Source organism: Notolabrus celidotus, chromosome 1, assembly GCF_009762535.1.
Source record: "Notolabrus celidotus isolate fNotCel1 chromosome 1, fNotCel1.pri, whole genome shotgun sequence".
Lineage (NCBI taxonomy): Eukaryota > Metazoa > Chordata > Actinopteri > Labriformes > Labridae > Notolabrus > Notolabrus celidotus.
In genome coordinates, this window is record NC_048272.1 from 26,560,796 (window position 1) to 26,579,936 (window position 19,141).

At 41.8% G+C, this 19,141-nt stretch overlaps 1 protein-coding gene across 7 annotated transcripts in view; it reads left to right on the plus strand.

Moving 5' to 3' along the window:
• Window positions 1–1,363: 1,363 nt before the first annotated feature.
• The window catches only part of LOC117823296 (chemokine-like protein TAFA-1), a 137,009-nt gene continuing 119,231 nt past the window's right edge, over window positions 1,364–19,141 (plus strand). For 2 of the 7 annotated variants that reach the window (XM_034698460.1, XM_034698452.1), the window contains exons 1-2: window positions 2,533–2,689; window positions 4,426–4,562. In XM_034698460.1, coding sequence (XP_034554351.1) covers window positions 4,439–4,562 — 124 coding nt within the window. In that variant the 5' untranslated portion in view covers window positions 2,533–2,689; window positions 4,426–4,438. The other 5 variants (XM_034698480.1, XM_034698473.1, XM_034698444.1 and 2 more) reach the window with 4 other exon arrangements.

Consider the following 19,141-nt stretch of genomic DNA (forward strand, 5'->3'; position numbering starts at 1 on the left):
CACTACCTTAGCCACCTCTGTACTCACATCACACTTTGAGTAATCCAACAGAGGGAATAATAAATCCCCCCAGATCTCTTACTCCATTTTTGTAACACTGTGTTTTTCTACATTCAGCCATTCTTCCCCGCCCGCAGATTGTAACTCTGTGGGGTTGTGCACACCTGGCTGTCAGATCTCGCAATGGCACACAGATAACATGCAGGGGTGATAGCAGAGATGGTCCAGGCTGCCCTGTGGCACGGCACAGTGACCGGCAATTGACAGGCCTCATGCCCATCTTGGAAATTCCACCCACAAGACAAAAAAATGAATAGCAACAACCAATTGCACAACTGATCATTTTGCACCATGGTTTACATTTGTGTATGGACTATATTCACACAAATGATAGCATGCAAAGGAAACAGGGTGCAGCTACAGCTCTGACACAGAGTTTATCCGATATTCATCATCAAATTCATCTGTCTGTCCTCCCCCACAGCACCAACACCAACCTCGCTGTCTGCCAGCTTATACAGCCCCTCAGCTGTGCATTGTCGTGAGCGGCATAGGGTTCATTTCCCATAAAATGTCAGACAGTGAGTGAGTCAGCCATGGCAGGTGCGTAGGATTGGCATATACTGTAAATCTCTAGTTAACAGTATAATGAGTTAAAGAGGAGCTCCTTCTCTATTGGAGGGAAACATACTCCGCTCTCACCTCCCTGCATGGCTCAGTTACAGTGGAAAACACACACATGCATAACACACCCACACAAACACATACAAAAGACAATGGATGTGTTTTCTTTTGATGCCAGCAGGTTCAGTTTGGGAGAAGGTGGCAGAAAGAGGCTCACAGGCTCTGTCAGGCTGCAGACTTCAGTGGTGGGAAAGCTCCAAAAAGGGGCAGGCTGTACAAAGAAATCCCCACAAAAACAGGTAGCAAAAGCACAGCTGGCTCATGGCGGGTAATATGGTGATTGCAGAGATCTGATGAGACACTCTGCCTTCTATTAAAAGTGCAGCGCTGGGAGCATATTTCTCTCCCACCCCTCAAACTCTGCAGGGCGATGACTAAAAGAGGCACATTCAGTCATCACCCCCTCCACACCCTCTATAACTGACGCACAAATATGCGCACATGGATACACTTAGGCACATTCAGAGTGAGCTGAACGCTGCACTCACATGTGGATGAGAGCCTGGGATGTATAGAGGGCTGGGTTCATAAAGCATGCCTAATTTACTGATGAAGTCTTGATGCAGAAGTGGGCAGTCTCTGCTTTAAGACATGTGATCTGACTCGCTCTCAGCTCTCTCTCTCTCTCTCTCTCTCTCTCTCTCTCTCTCTCTCTCTCTCCCTCTTCCAGCTGGGCTTCATTGTAATACACACACACTTTCTCACATGCATACACACAAGCACGCTCCCTCACACACTCGCTCAGGCTCTCTCACACAGACTCTCTACTTAGTGCGCTGGAGAGAGGACTGAGGCTCACACTATCAGCACAGCTTCTCAATGGGGGGACGCAGCCAAGAGCAGACAGAGCAGTCATTCCACTGGAGCCTTCCGCCGCACGCGTGAGAAGGAGACGACAAGTGAGGGGGGCTAAATTAGCTCCCTGTCATCACAACAGAGGAGTTCTACTGACGGAGCAGAGACACAGGCTGAAGGAAAAGAAGAGGACAAGAGATCTGTGATCGTATGTGGCTGATACAGCACTGACATGATCAGCCTTCCAACACTCACGTCTTGGCCAGTTTGTGACTTACACCCCAGGCTGTTTGGCTTTTTGTGACTGTTTGCATTGGGAACTGAGCAGCAGGGGTCCAGAGGAAACGGTACTGAGGGAAAAGAAGAGCATTTAAGCTCCCCTTTTGTACAGCTTGCGGTTTATCAAGGACTGGAATTTCAGGCGGGAATCCCTTGCTTCAAAGTATGGATGGATTTAAGACAGAGGAGTGAGTCTGCAGTGATTCTGACTGAGCTCCTTTCTTCCTGAACACACTGCTCAGGTAAGGGTGTGAGACTTTCGAGGAATGCCTCTGCTGTTTAGGGGACATGATGGGTGGGGTGGGTGGGGTTTATTTACTTGGACAACACTAGTTCAGGAGATCTTGCTAACAGAATAGTGCCTGTTGAAAATCAGTGAAAAAATCAGTAAAAAAAGACTAAAGATAGGATGGCTGTTCTTCTTCATGAAAGCAGAGCAAACCAAAAAACAGCCTTTCCAAAGTACACCCTGTATATCATAATCACATATTTCCTGTGGCTAGGATGTTATATATGAGTTTTAAACACATTTCATGAGAAAATGTGTTGCAATCGTTTTGTAAACTAACTCGACACTACATACTGGAACACAGACTTTAAGTACAAAGTTTTGCTTACATTCTAGCATTTACAAGCCTGAATCCCCCCCATCCTGCGCGACTAACTTCATTTGTCTGTCAATCAGCCTCTATGTGTTCACGAGTTGTCATCAAAGTTGGCATTTAAGAGGGGAGTGCAGGCAGTGAGAAACATAACGAGGCTAATTTTCTAAAATCACGTCGCAGGCAGGTGCAGCGGCAAATTATGCGCCTGCAGGTGTGTCTGCTGTTTTCGCCCCTCGACCGCCTTTCCTCTCTTCACGCTGGACTTTCCAATTACGCATAGAGAGGATCTGTCGTCACTTGTTTAACGCGACAGTCAAAAACTGAGAGTAAGCTGCCTGCTGTGTGTTTTTCTGTTTCGCCTGGAAAACAACACGGATATTTACTTACAGAGCTGTCTAGTGCTGAGAATATGAGGCTACAACAGCGACTATAAGAGTTTAGTTCTGTTTCCCTGAAAGCTCGTTTTTCCTCCCCTCTGAACTTCCTCTGAAATGATGCCCATGCTTGTTCGCTTTATTTAATGTCTGCTGTGCGCCTTCTCCTCTGGTAAAACGCTGCTGGTAAGAACCACATTTGATTTTCGGCAAGAATGCCTCCCGATAACCGGGAGCAGCTCACAGTCTCTTTGCAATATGCAGCTAACCACGCGAGCGCAACGATCCCTCTGAATATGCATTCAGCTCGGCGAGCAGAAACAACGTGTGGTTAAGGAGAGAAAAGAAGAAGAGGAGGAAAACATACCCATGGGAACAGTTCATATTTCCACCAAAACGCGGATTAGTTTGGATTTAGTTCAGGGGTGGGGATTTACAACCTGCTGTTCACAATTATATGCTTACTTTTGCCTGAATATTAAACAGTTTCAATGTCACGCGGGGCACAAAACACACACGACCTGATTTAGTCTTTTAATTGATTTAATCTCAGACACAAATCAAAACCCTACGTGGTTTCGTGGGAGCAAACAAGCAAGCGGTGGCTTTGGTGTTTCTTTTTGGCACAACTTACTCCATCAGGCCTGCCATCATGACACTTTGTTCAAACACTTGTTAGCCATACAGACTTCTTTACTTAAATGTGATATCTCCTGGGTTTGAAGTTCATAGTGAAGAGACTCCCTGGGGCTCACAGTCTGCTTCATAATCTCTTGTGTATTAAGATGTGGTAGAATCAAACATCAAGAGAGCATTATATCCACACTTCTACATCAGCTTCAATCACAAAGTAACCTCTGTGAAAAAATACTAATGTAAAGCATGCAGTCAGAGCCTGGATACAGTGTGATACAGATTTCAGATTTATTCTGAATAATACTGATGAGCTATTTGTAGACTGCAAGGGAGGAGGATACATCCTGCCACAGTTTGGTTTGGAGGATATGGTGTGATGCTTTTAAATATCCCACTGCAGGTTCTAAGCGGAAAGAAGCGCTAATAACACCTGGAAAGGAAGAGAGCCTCATTATTCAATGAGGGCTAAGGCGTGCCTCCATATGCTGGCCCTCAGCAGTCATTAGGCAGCCACTGAACAAAACTGCAACACAACCATTTGAGATACAAGTGCGAACTTTCCTAAACTTTTAGAATAATCCAGACCTTGATTGTGCTGCTGCTGTCAATGGAACTGTAGCGTTTTATCAAGGAGGTCAAACAGCATTTTATTAAATTAAAACAGTCTGAAAAAAGAAATCAAAGCCCTTTTGTGCATTTCTTTTTTGTTTTTGTTGACAAGCCAGATATTACTGAGCTTAACTTTGTGTGTCGTTGTTTGTGTGAGCCTTATGTCTGCTGGGATTTGCCTTAAAATCCCTTTTATCCCTTTATTCAGTTATTATACAAAAATACCCATGCCCATACCTTTAAATAAATTACATTAGGAGAGTTATTGTCATAAATATTTCTAGGTAATGTAAGCATATGCTAAATATGTATACTTAAATTCTTCTTTTCTTTGACACATTAAGGTCAACACAATGTTTATTTTGCAAATTTGAGACATACTGTAATACACCTCTGTCCCTGTTTCCCTGTGGTTCCCCCCCCTGCTGTGTGCTGCTCTGCAGACCCGGCCTCACCATGTCCTGGTTGTTGGCCATGTGGATTAGCCTGGGTTTCCTGCTGCTGTGCCAGGCCACGCTCTACCAGACCATCCAGCAGCACCATGTGGCCCGGCCCGGTCGCACCGACATCCTCACCCTGGGTACGTGTTTGTCTTTGTGATATTTTGAGTTCAAAGCAAACGCAGTGCAAGGCGATGCCCTCTCGAAGGGGCAGCAGTTCTCAGCTTTGGTTGTTTGAAGGCAACAGAAAGAGGCTGCTGCAGTATGTCAGAATGATTTGCCACAGCGCTGCACTGTAACATGATGATTCACCATGCTCACAGCCACACAGGATGAGTAAAGGGGAGGCACCTAATTAGGCTTCTAATTGCAGGTTACCAACTTATTTTTAGTAACACTCAAATGTAAAAACCTCTATTCATTTGGAGCTATTTATGGAGGAAATATGTAGACTGTACATATTGTTATCTCTGGTTCTGTGGCTGTGCTGCACACCCCTGCTTAAATCTGAACATGAAAACCCTGCTAGACAAAGAGCCTCTTCAAACACTGAGTAAGCTGGTGGGGAGATGAATTGTCTGTGCAGCGAGGAAATTCTTTACTACACCCTGAATCTTGCTGGGAGACTGCTTCGAGTAGGACAAGCTGTAGGCAAAAATCCCTATTACTGTGCTGGTAGCCTAGGGAGCTTTGATCACTGTGGCTTAGATGGAAATGACAATTATGTTTCCCTCTCTTGCACTGGAAACGTTTGGCAATTAATCCCAACGCCTTCTGCACCGTAGGGGCGAAAGGGGAGGGTAGACGCTGAGGCGGATCTAATTCTCTGATTATGGGGAAAGCTTACCAGCATTGCTTATGGTGTATGTGGGAGTGTTAAAAAAGAGGCATAGTTTTTTTTTCTAGAGCGAAGCAAAGGCTTTCTTTAAGCTTTTAACAATGAGTGCGACTCCCATGCTGAACCCTCACAGAGAGTGAGGCTCTCTCTCCAGAAGCCAAGCGGCTGTTAAACATTGATGCTATCTTCTGCTTGGTTCCCTTTGTGTGTGTGTCTGTGCTTGTGTGTGCTTGTGTGTGCTTGTGTGTGTGTGTGTGTGTGTGTGTGTGTTTGTGTGTGTGTGTGTGTGTGTGTGTGTGTGTGTGTGTGTGTGTGTGTGTGTCACATTGCCAAGCAAAAGAGACAGTAATTGAAGCACAGCAAGAGAGGGGAAAACTCCAGCATTGAATTCTCCATGCTTGTGTTGAACATTGGTGGCTCTAAGCAGCATGTCAGAGGACTGGCTCACTTTTGCTGTGGAACAGCTGACACATGAAAATCCCAGCTATGATAGATAGAAAAGTTCTCAAAGTATCAGGGTGCCGTTAATTGGAACAAGAGGGTGAGGGATGAGCGACACGGAGCTCTGAATGAATTTTTAAAAGCTGGCTTCCAGTTTTCTGTGTCTTTTTTTTTTCTTTTTGACTGGTTGGCAAGTGGAGCTTGGTGCCAAAGATGTACAAGGAAGTGCAAGGCTCAGTAAGTGTCTCTTGAATAATGCAGTGCTCACAAAGGGGTAGAAGGGGGAAAATAAGAGCCCCTCAAACACCCCTCCCTCCACTCACACAAGCACCACCCTCTGCATAGATCTAGACTCATCCAGGCAAGAGATAGTTATGGCTGAGAGTTCTCTGGAAGGTTTCCTGTCAGACGGATCAACTCGCACACTTACTGCTTACAACTCTGAGGAGGGTACACGCTCCCACGATGGCGCACCATTTTCTCACTCAAGCCATAACGGTGTGGCATTTTCACAGGTCCAGTGGGGATACTGGTGCTATGTTCAGAACACATCACGGCTGAGAGGAAGCAAGCTCTCACTGTGGAGACAGATGATAAAAACACAGTCTGTTTATGTGATCTTTTTAAGTCTCAGATTACATTTACGAGGCTGATTCACACTAAAACACTGATATTGAGGGTATATTCAAAGGAAAGATGTTTGTTTAGTTCACACCAGTGTTCACACTGAATCCAATAGTCAGCTACACCGTTATTTTATCACAAGTGTTCCAAAAAACTTTCTACTCAAACAAATCATGATGGGTGGCAGCTGTAATTGGTGCTGACAATCATAGTATGAAGATATGTTGAGGTTTTATACCATCCTAATCAGCAGACTTCCTAGGGATGAGGGTCTATCACAACTGCGTGGTTGAAGGGAACACATCTCTCTCTGTTTTCTTTTTTTCTGTCACTCAGCGACTGTACAATTTACTGTACAACATGTTTTTTAAGAGGATTAAGCTGACATCAATCTCACTCATCCGCAGAGTGGCGTTAACCGATCTAACCAGAACGGCTCTCTCAGAATTGAAATGCTATGATGAATATTTGAATTAGAATTGATTTTATAATTTGAGAAGCTCTCTGGTTTCATTGAGGCCAGAGCCCTCAGATATAAATAGATACGGTTATGTAGGAAGTAGCAAAAGAGAGAGAGAGATGTCTTGCCTTGAAAAAATCCATCGGCTTTCATGCTTGGCAGATTTTCCGTAATCAAATAGAGTGTCTGTGTTTCTAAGGGACGATGAAAAGATTTGTGATATAGTGTGTGCCGTGCAGAAAATTAAGTTGTGAAATGGTTTTGTTAATGAAGCATAAGGACGAGAGGGCTCAAATGTCTGTGCTGACACACAGATTAATAGAAAAGTGTTTCATATGGCTCTAACACATGCAGTCGATTCACTGAGATTGATTCATTATCTTTAAAGTAACCCACTGACAAGATATGTGAGGCTGTTTCCTTCTACTGTACTGTCTTCAGTACAGTCATAAGTCTTGAAGGGAAACAGAGGGTTGGTGTATTGTAAGAAAAGATGTCCTGAAATAATTTTTTTTGTGTTTCTTGGCATACGGCCCGGCTGACTGTCTGAGATACTGAGTGGTACAAAAACTCACAAACCATCCGACAAAGACAAAGACACACAGACAGGGGGATGTGAGGGTGAGACGGAGGGTGTGTGCGTATCTGAGGAGTGAAAGTGAAGGTCATGTTGAGTGAGGTGTAGATGTAATCCTCCAGCCTGTTGAAGCATTTAACACTGTTTGAGAAATCAGCTTATCTGCCTCCTGCAACACTGAGCTGACAGTGCATACCAAAAAGGAAGAGATCAAGTTTCAACTTTTATTTATTTATTTTAAACGTTTCCCTGACAAATCGTCGTAGTCACCGCCCAGGCTGAGATTGAGTAACGAGTTGCCTGACTGCATCGTCACCAGCTCAGGAAGCGACGCCCGCTCTCCTTCCCATGAGTCTTTGCTCCGCACAGACTCCCCTTGCTTGTGCGGCTGAAGATTGATGGAGGCCCGATTCCGGGCAGCCAATTCTGGTCTCTCAAGAAATAATCCACTACATTGACAGATGAGCTGAATGTGACATGACACACACACACACACACACACACACACACACACACACACACTCACACACTCACCCAGCCCTGCTCTCTTCCCACCTGCCAAGACAGCAAGCAAGAAGTGCTCATTGCCAAGACTGCTACTGCACAAACCAGGCCACTCTTGACAGCACATGGTATTGGACTCAATCGTAAGTCAGTAAAAGTGAAACCAATTTACACTGTCAGTGTACTGCTGGAAGCAGACGTTGTAGATTTGGCGTTCTTTCTTTCTGTGCTCCTCATTAGCTGTCTAGTCAGTCTATTTAAGTTTGATTATGCTATTGTATCTATGTGTTTCAGTATGCGCACTGTGTCCATGTTCATGATGTATCAATACCCAGAGGGCCAGTCTGAATATACCAACTCTTTAGCTCTTGCTTTGTTGTATTATGACTCTGACAGGGCAGATAAAGAGAGTCTCAGATCTATTAGAACGACATGATTCCTGTTCCAGGTGCAGCTGTAAAACTAACTCTACCTGCCTGTTACACTTTGATGGCAATCTGTTGTTAAATCTTTGTTTGACCATTTTTGTCAGTCATTATGACAACACTGCACTGTGTACAGTATATTGCACTATTAGACAACATTCCTGTAATTTTAAGTGCCTATTATGTAAGTTACCTGCTGTTCATGTGAAAGAAAGCCTAATCAAAGGCTTGAATGAAATTAGTTTGAACAGTGCGTTGCAGGCAAAGTTATGCTAATTTTGCATGTCAGTTAAAAACAGCATACATGGCTGCACAAAATGACGAAAAGCCCTTTAGGGTGGAAGAAAACATGCAACTACATCAGTTAAGAAACATCATGTGGTCAAAGAGCAAACACGTGATCATAGTCATAAATGTTTGGTGAATTAAGAAACTCTTCCCCCGCTGTTAGAGCTGAAACTGTCATAACACTGTAGTGCTGAACTTTAGCTTTATGTATCCATTGAAGCTCCCGTTTTTCAACCCAAGATCTAAGGGTGGGGTTTTCTGGGGAGAGGAAAGTCTGACAAGATACAGGGTGCTGGAATAAACCTTGAACTTGATTTAGGATTGCTGTCTTGGAAAATGAGGACAGAGGTAGAACTCTGGAAGCTCCATACGCGCTCAAAGCATGGATTGATTTTATTCCTCCTTTTTCTTTCTTTCAGTTAACGAACGTACAGTTGCCTCACACGACTTGTGATTTTTTCTGGGAGTGTTTGGAAATGATAGGAAATTAGCTGTGGCACACGCACTGTTTTTCAACTGGGAGCTCATTTCCATAGCTCTCAGACTCCTCATTGCAGCAGCTCAGCTTGCTGCGGGAACTCAAACGTGAACATACACTTTTTTTTTTTTAAACACCGTCATCTTCAAAGTGGTAATCTTATTGCTGCTTCGCTTCTTCTTCTGCGGAGGTGTAAGAGCTTTTGTGAGCGGTAGATCCATCCATATTCCCCTCAAAAACAGCTTCCCTTACAGTGTTTTTGTTTTGCCAATTACATCTGCCTTATTTACATTCCCATTAAACTGTGGGGACTAATTAGAAGGAGAATTGATGGTGAAAGAAAATTCAATTAAATTATAGTCACTTGAATGGATGAAGCCTGAGTCATGTAAGTGGATGAAAAGGAATTCTTTGATCCCGCCAGCAGCATTGGCGCATGAGACTATACAGCATTATAAAGAATTAACCACAAATACAGGCAGTATATACACACTCTCACTCTCACATAGGGTCCTATCGCTATTTCCCTAGGCTGTGGAATCATCTTTTATGTCACTGAAGTAGGCATGTATTCATCTTATTTCCATTTTTTAAATTTACATCAGGTTTATCATGTAAAGGCATCTTCTGAAGAGCCAAATTAAACTAGAGGGATGTGAAAATAAAATTATACGTGACAAAAATGTAATGAGAAACATACATTTCAAGAACAAGGCATCTACCATCCTGCTTTCTGCTAACAGAGGATCTAAAATCCCATAATGCATCTACACATGGCATTATAATTGCTTTGAAAACTGGGCTTAGGTAGGGAACTCATCAGTGTTATGTGATCCCACTCTCTATCACTCAGCATGCCCTTCGAGGTAATGAAAGCAACCTTTCTAAAATACTAGGCAATAACTGGCTGATCATTCAGGTGCCAAGCAGCTCTCTCTCTCTCTTTTATTCCCTCTCTCTCTTTGCCTGGCCTCAGCCCTCCACTCCATCCTCTTGTCCCCACTCCCCTCTCCATCTCCTCGTCTCTATCGGCCCCTCAGACGATTTGTCATGGATCAGATGAGACAATTTGTCATGGATTAGTGCACTTAAATGTCTGTGTGATAGTGGAAGCAGTCAGTGGAAAAGCTTAGGAATCCTATTACACTGCGTTTTATGGCCGGCAAGAGGAGGAGGGAGAAGTGGAGGTTGAATTGGCACTTTCTATGGCCTGTGTGCCATTTCTTGACTTTTTCTCCACACATAATCAGATATTCACTTAGAGGTGAGCTCCTATGATGCGTCACAACTGGAGAAGTAGACTTGAAGTTAAAAGTGCGTTCCCGATTCACCTCTTGCTGCACAAGTTGGCGTTGAAGCTTGTTTGCCACTGTCCCTACGCCTATAAAGCTTTCATTTGTCACAGCACATAGGCAGTTTAATATGATGACAGAGTAGATCAACCACTATCCAAAAATCCATAGTAATTTCACAATTACTTATCAAATTAAAAGTAGCCTTAGAATTTTACCCAAAGTCAACAACTCAGCCAACTATGGCCAGCTGGATTAAGCTAATGCTCAAAAGACAGAAAATGATTAACATTTCTTTAAACAAGGGGCAGCAGTTGACCTGACAGTTTGGGCACACACCCAATATACTGAGGCTACAGTCCTTGAAGCAGTCGCTGGCAAGACCCCTTCTGTACTATTCCTCCTCTCTGCTCCCGCCACATCCCGTCTCTCGTCAAAAGTCCTATCTTATAGAAGCAAAAATACCAGCCCCTCTCCCAAGAAAAAAAATCCTGTTAATTGTATTTGAGGTTTGTGTCACAGTATAAGCTCACAATATGCGCCTTTTCTTTGCATATAACAAATATGAGCATTTATACATCAAGCTAGTTAGCTTGGCATGCCAAAATTTGTAACCCTTGTGAACGCTTAAGAGTGCCTATTGACTGTCGAGACAGAACTGTTTCTCTTTTACCCAGGAGACTGCAGTTTTAGTGTATCTTTGTTCACGGGTTGATGCAAAGATTACATTCATCAGCAACTTCTGAGGTTAGGATTTTATTGGCTTAACTCAAAAAGCAAGATATTACCCACTCTGAGGGGATGAGAATGAACATTGCCACACTCAGAACAGCTCGTAAGGCAACACTCCAGGTGAAAACACAATGTTCTGTTGAAGTCTTTAGAGCAGACAAACACAATGTCTGGCCAGAGGCATTAGCAGTGCCCAATTAGGATGTTGTTTGCCTTTTCAGGGCATTCCCCCCAACTGTATCTTTAAGTGTCACTTACAGCTGTGAATGAGTCAGTGAGAAATAATCATTGCTTGTCTCAGTTGGCACACTGATTTTGAGTCACCTGTGGCAACATTGCCATGTCATTAGTATTTATTTGCTCAGTGGTCTTTCTCAGCTAAAGCCTTTTACAGCGTGTACTGCTTCTCGCCCTCCTTGAGTGTGATTAGATGGTGGTAGATTAGTCCCTCTTCCTCACGGATGTCAGATGATTATCCCAGACTGAGTGTAGAGATTCAATTTAATACAGGTGGCTCATTCCTCCAATTATTTCCAATGAGTAGGAGAATATGAAAACAGACAAACAAGACACACAGTGCAATACGAGTTCAAACAACCCATCTATCTCTCAACACCTTGGGTTACATATCTGTGTCTCTCAGTTTATTATAAGCGGTCAATTTGAAGTGGTCTTCTGTGCGTCTACTTTTTTTCTGTTCATCCACTTGCAGCACATCTATTTCTTCACCCAACAGAGCAGCAAAAAGTTACTGTTTCATAGTATCATAGATCATTACCATTTTTATTTATACAATATCTAATGCAGCTTCTCTGTCACCTCTAGGCCCCTCAAGCCCTCAGTATCGTCTCACTGAAGTAAAATAGCTTGCTTATGTTAATGGAGTAAAGAGACACACTGGCAGGTAATTGTGATGCAGCAGAGCTACTTGGTGGCATCATTTAGAACCACTGCAGGGGACAAATGTTACTCATTGAGTGTTTTGTTTGCAGTAGACTCACTTTGCAGTAGCGGCTCATTCACCCAGTGGCAGTCAAATAAATGTTTTCTTAACCATACTACAAATTTACTTAGCAATGCTTCTATTTAACTGCACATTTACCTATGTTTTTGCAGTCACTTTTATTCTACCTTGTTATGTATCAATTTAGTGAGATAAATATAATACATTGTTTTTAACATTGCTATTTTGGAAATGTGAACAAATAAGCTTTCCAAAGTTAAAACTCACCCTCTTTGTCATGAACGTAACTGGTTATGTAGTTGGAAGTTCAGGTGCATATTTTAGCTGAGTTACGATGGATTGTGTGACTTTTTTTTTAGAGAAAACCCTACCAGTCTCCTTAGCTCTAGATTAGAGTTTAAAGCTATGTGTGTTTGGTTAGCCGGTCCACAACTTCAATCTTTGGTTAAGTGTCAGGGCCCTGAGTGCATTGATTTCAGCAGCAGGAGGCAGCAACTGCAGTGAGAAAAATCAATCATTAAAAAAATTTCAAATCAAGCCTTGGCTGTTTGGATGGAGTAATTCCTCCTTGGTCCAAGCTATTGTGAGCTGCACCTGGGCAACTGCAGCACCTGGCCCTCAGGTGACTCACTTAGTTGAAGCATGTTGTTTGGTTAGGTGCTTCGTGAGATTAGAAATACTAGTCTTGGCGATGGACAAAGTTTTTCTTCTTGCACACAGACTACAACTCACAACTGGATTCCTGTCCTTTATCTCAAGGAGGTAAAAAAAAATGCTGGCATTTCCAAGACAGAAAGCTCATGCCTGAATGATCATCAGATATTGTGTGTGTCTACCACGCAAGATATTATTTCTACCAGGATGCTGACATAAGCATAACCTGATTCTCCCTGAGCCAGATCACTTATCTTTTGTACTTTTCAGCGATTCGATGTAACACGTTAACATACTTCTATTATATATTATATTTCTGTAATTTAAACTGCATTATTGAATTTGAAAAATAACTAGTTCCAACAAATAGTGGTCACAGTCACAGCAATCTGTTACATAGTAGCGTGTTGTTCACAACACAGTATAAATATTTGCTAATTTTACTATAATGCAATGTATGCTGAAAATAAACTATTAAGTAAGTTCATCAGAACAATTTAAAAAGTTATATTTATGTCACTGATTGAGTGCAGCTCTTGTCTGCTGCAAAGACATGACTTAATTGGTGAAAGTTTTTATCTTTCATAATCATATGAGGGTCTCTAAGGTCTCTAAGGGTCCATAAATCTTATTTTTACTTGCCCAGGAAACTTGTGAAAACTGTTTTATGTTTGCCCCCTTTTGTGTTTAAGAAGTGTTCTCACTCTCACAATAACAACACATGAGATGCATACATTTAATTTGTTGCCACAGTGACTTTCTTTCTCAGTGCTGCCCAGTGAATCATTCATTCCAGCCTGACGGGATGAAAATGGATTATGGTGTTTGGAATTATGGAAACAGAAATCCTCTTGCTTGAATATGTCCCCACCTGTCAAAGGAATGATTGAAAGTCTGTCTAAATTTTCCACCCACGGTGCTCTGTCAGCATTAGCTGAGCTCTATTTGTCTTGTCTGATGTGTCTGGGTGAATCTATGCGGCTGCTGTGCCGAGGCAGCGCCGTATTGTCTTATCACAGCTTTATCTGACAGCAGGCTCTCTAATAATGGAACTTAGGTTGAGATGTCACAGCTAACTGTTCATCATGGCTATAGGCTGACAGAAAATGACACACAAGATGGACACAGACAAATACCTGAATAAACAGACAGGAAGTCTTTCTGCAGTTTTTATACTACTGTACACCTTGTATTAAAAGTGCCAGTCACTTGTACTGTACACAGCGAGAAAAGTGACAGACTGTTGAAAAAGTGGGAAGACAATTAGTATCCACTGGCCCTGCAATGTGTCTTCATTTGCTGCAGCACATGTCAGGTTTGCTGAACATGGCTCGATGCCCTCATACCCCTCTGCTCACTGCCTGTTGGTCAGGAGAGAGAGAATGAAGGACGATGTGGCACCTGCATGTGTCTGTCTGTAGCCTAATGACCCAGAGGAGCTTTCTGTCTCACACACTTTCTGTCTCCCTCCTCACTTTTATGCTCTTTATCTTATTCGTTTTCCGGACACCTTGTCTTCCTATTAGCCGTGCTGCTTATCTGCCTCAGGTCTTATCCCAATCTTCTTCTTTTACTCACTAACTCCTCAATGCGTCAGTTTCCTCTTTAGACTTGCCAAAAAAGACATGTTTAACTTCAATTATCTTGGGAAACTGAGCAAAGTTGGCAGTGTGTATTTGCAGGAAAATATTATTTAGAACCCCAGGCAGCCAGGCAGTCAGTGCAGGATTTTCTTTTTCTCCTCTCACGTCCCAGAGGTTTAAGTGGAATGAGCTACAGAGCTTTCCCTACAAAAAGACCTTTTGACCTGCTTTCTGTAAGTTTTGTAAGTTTGAGTTTAAATGAGGATTAATGTCTGCTCTGAGGAAATTGTTCAACCTATTCCCTAAAGGCATCAACGGAAATATGAGAATGGCGTACATGTGTTCAAAATAAGAGTGTTATTGGAACTGAGCTGGTAGAACTGAATACCTTTCTGCATATTGTCTTTGATCATAACATCTTTCCCTCGTCCTTGTGGATTTCAGCCGTCTCAGAGGCATAAACTGCAAAGCACACATGCATGCCAAATAAAGAGCGCTGGAACTGTATAACTGGATCCCTCACCTCATCTTTTATCACAATTTTTTCTTTGTCCTTGTGGAGTTGAAACTACATCAAGGCCTGTGAGCTTAAGCTTCTCCACAAAAGACAAACAAAAACATCAGTTTTCATAATCTTGTTGATGTGCTCTTACATTAGCAGGACATTCAAGCTAAGCCAGGGTGCCAAACTATTTCTAAGGGGAAGTTTCGGCATCCGAACAGTTACCAAAATAAGGCCCAAAATAACCCAAACACGTTGATGTATGCTGTCCATACAAAGTCAGTGTAAAAGCAGGAAAAATTGCGTGCTGGAAGTTGGATTTTTTATATCTAAATACAATTCATTCCATGTTGTATAAGTGTTTTCCTTTGTTTCTCTTTTCATAGAAACATTTTTAGATATTTTTGTCCTGTGAATGTCTGTGACTTGATGTCAGCCTGCAATGAAAAGTCTTCTCAAAGCCGAGCCAATGTGTTCTCCTCTCTCCAGGATCAAGAGCTTTAGTTTTGCTGTGCTCAAATGCAACAAAAAAGCTCTAGAGCAGTGTAATGTTTTGCTGAGGAGAAAAGTAGTACCTCTGGCTCACTTACTGTATATTAGCTTTTAGTATTACATTCCACCTCTTCCCCTGTTTTTTGCTGAGTGCACGCCTCGTGTCGAGCTGCGCTCACATCTCGACACGACTCCCCCTCTTCTTTTAGGTGCAATCAAAGCGTGAGCCTTTGATTTAAGCATGAATAAAATACGAGAATGTTTTGTGATACATTCAGAGGAGTGAGCAGCATCTTTGTCTAGCTTGGATTCTTCTTTTTCATTCTTTTCACAGACTGCACGTCAGGCAGAGAGCTGGCAGACGCAGGAGAAGCTGGCTCTGTCTCAGCACTCGTATTAGTCACAGTCACCAGTATTATTCATTCACTATACTAGTCACTGATGTCGTACTTTCACACATTAATCCTCTGTCGGATATCAAGATGGATATGATCACATGCTAGAAGCTTGGTAATAAATACATGACAGATCATCACCTTAACATGAAAGATAGCTCAAGCATGCATGTGCCCTGTTTCTGAGTTTTCTGAGATGCAGAGGAGCTGTGCACATTCTGACAGGACAGTCACAGCACACTGGGTCTCTGTGCAGCACCATGTCACTGTTGTGATGTTATTACAGTTTTGGATGATTCACATGAGCGGGCAGGCGGGCAGACAGCATTGCAGTTTGGGCTTTTTTTTTTCTTTTCTTGGCTCTCCAGCAAATGATAAATGTTACCCACAGCTGCAGCAGGGGCAAGCCCGAGGGGGTACATATTCATAAAGTTATGAATTTTTGTTGGACTTGTGTAATATAGTTGGCCATATAAACCAAGGAGTATAGAATTCAGAATACGAAGGGTGGTGGTAAAGAAATACTGAACAAATACAAAGGGAAAAGGGAGGTGAGAGTGGCGAGGAAGGCGGCTTATTTGGGGTTCTAAAAATTGAGTATGACATTGAGAGTATCTGTTTCTGACAGCTTGCTCTCTGCTCTGACATTGTTACACCCACTCCAAAGTAACACAGCTCTGTGTTTGCATGTATAGCCTTTTGTGTTTGCAGCACTGGGTCTTGGTTTGAGATGTGCAAATAGAAAATGTATCATCTCCACTCAAGCTCCCACTGAGTTGTAATAGTGTTTTCAAGCTTGAACCCTCTGATAGATTGGATGTTAGCCAGGTGTTAGATATGTGTCCACCAAATACCTCAAACTCCCTCTTTTTGTCACCAAGGCAAGATTATTGTTCTTCACATGCTGTTGTGTCATTTTTTTCACTCATTGTTGCTTTTTCAGGACAGACTGTATAATGTGAGCTCAGTCTCAAGAATAAATAGTGATGTGTCTCACAACAGTGCATAAAATAAAGAGATTGGGGAGATGGGGAGATTATGTTTACAGCAGCATATTCAAGAAGGGTTATTTCTTGTGGAGAGCTTGTCTTTCTGTGGTAGACTAAAAGCACTAAATGTAACAAAATCACAGCACATGTCAACACATGGTGTGTGTCTTCTGATCTGGCCTCACATCAGCCTTAACAAGGACAGTCTCTGATTGATCCTGCTTCCTCAAGGTCCAGTTATTGAATCTTATTTATCAAAGCAAAGCAATAAGTGAGACACTTACCATCATTACACCATGTCATGACAGCAGGCCCTCCTCAGATAGCGCTGATGCTGACCACAGGCTTAACAAACAGCATATCCCAACACACACACTGAGGGAATCTATTATGAGGCTGCACACGCTGAGTATGACAACACTACATTATAAAACTATAACTATGAGTTCTCCATGTTTTGTGTTAAGTGGTGTATTGGCTGATAACAGAGCAACTGATCCCTCATGTCTGGTTGTACTCACGGAGCAACGCAGAGACAGAGTTTCACTCTGTTTAAAGAGTATAATTACGAACTGAAATACATACTAACTCTTCCTTGTTTAAACAACCTTTTACTTGTTTAAGACTTGTCAGCAGAATGAAACGATGATCTTGAAGAGAATTGATTCAACTTTACCAGATTCAACCTGCATTGATACTATACTGTACTGTATGGTTATGTACAAGTTTGAGTTTAGGCTTAATGAGTTGATTTTTTTTTCTTTATCTCTTTTCAGTCAATTAGACTGCCTTCTATCTTTTTTGAGAATCATAAGATCATCATATGAATACTATTGCTCTAAATCTTACTAGAAAGTGAAATTCCTGTTAGAAGTATCAGACAATTATCACTGTGATGAATAGTTTCATACTGAGTGCTGTCTCGGTAATGAAAGTGAAGTAAATAGACTGAAATGCAAGCTTGTACAAAAAAGTGCACTTTACCTGAGTGTTGTTGTTGCTTACCTTTTCAAACCAAAGTTTACTGATGAATTAAGCAAAAAAAAAAAAGAGACTAAATATTCAGGAAGTCTTTTCCTTTACATTTTTTCTAAATGTTACTTGACAGGAGTTGGTCAAATTAAACATATAACATTTGTTCAAAAAAGGTACTTCAGCCTAAGTAGTCTTTTCGGTTGTCTTTAAGGGCTATATATCATTATTAAATAGGGATATTAGTTTGTTTTACTGGTCAGTAACTCGCAAAATAGCCTTGCAAAAGAACATAAAAAAGAATTGTGATAAAATCAAGATTGTTATCCTGTCATATTAAAATGTGATAAGAGATTTATTGAATTATGTCCCACCCCTAGACATGGATATTATTAATACACCACTATCTCTTTTTGTTAAATCTGAAATCAAGAAAAGCTCCCAGCACCCAGGCCATCTCCTTCCAGCCAGATGCCACTTTATTAAGTTTTTTTTAAGTACGTATCATGCAGGTAACTCCTCATCTAAACTGTCTTAACTTATAATTTAACCACGCCTTGCCCATTTCTGTACAAGAGACAGAAATAAAATAGAAACAGGGCGTCAGAGTCAAATCAACATGTGGTATTGCATTGCTTCATGCTGCATTGCTTGCAGACAGTCATAATTAGGACACACAAATAAGAAACAGTGTTGTCTAGCTGATTTTGTCACTGATGCTCGCTCACATAGCACACAGTGTTAAAAGGTTTTCGTCAAGTTTCTGTTCAGTAAATGCTGAAATATTTGGGATAAGGTCTGGTAAAAACTTTATCGTCCGTGATTTGGACTTCATATTCCTCAACATTTTCTGCAATTCCTGTGAAAATGAAAACCACTTGACAGGGTTCTTCTTTATCAAAAGCATTTCCTAGACCCATTACAAACACCATCAGCGAAATGTAGAGGTGATCAGCACGCTTGAAAAAGTTAAAGCTGCAATCGTTAGTTGACCATTTCATTAATACATTAAACCAGCGATAATCTCCCTGATCTGTAAACTGTTTTACTAATTGTTGGGGAATCAAATGTTTTTCGATTACATTTTTACATTTTAAAACAAAGTAAAATATTGAAATGTTAGAAAACTAATGTCAAAGCATATGACTCACTTCCAAAGCAAGTTATCTATTGAATTAATAGCTATTATGTTAATTTGGGGAACCATCATCTTAATATCGAAAATCAATCACATGGTGCTAATATACGTTTCACCTATTACTGCAAGAATATAAACACTTAACCTAAGCACCACTTCAGCTCTGAATCAATGAGGGGAGATTTTCTGGCGCCTGAGGAGATGAAAGCTTTACAGCCGAGTCGAACAGATGTTATCCAACATCAGCGCTGGGGACGGAGGGACCTCTCTCTCACTCTCCAGCCACAGAAGCAGAGTGCTCATGTTATTAGAAATGGTGATATTTGAAGGTGAATACTGTTAAAGTCTTACACAGTCTTGTGAACACTGTG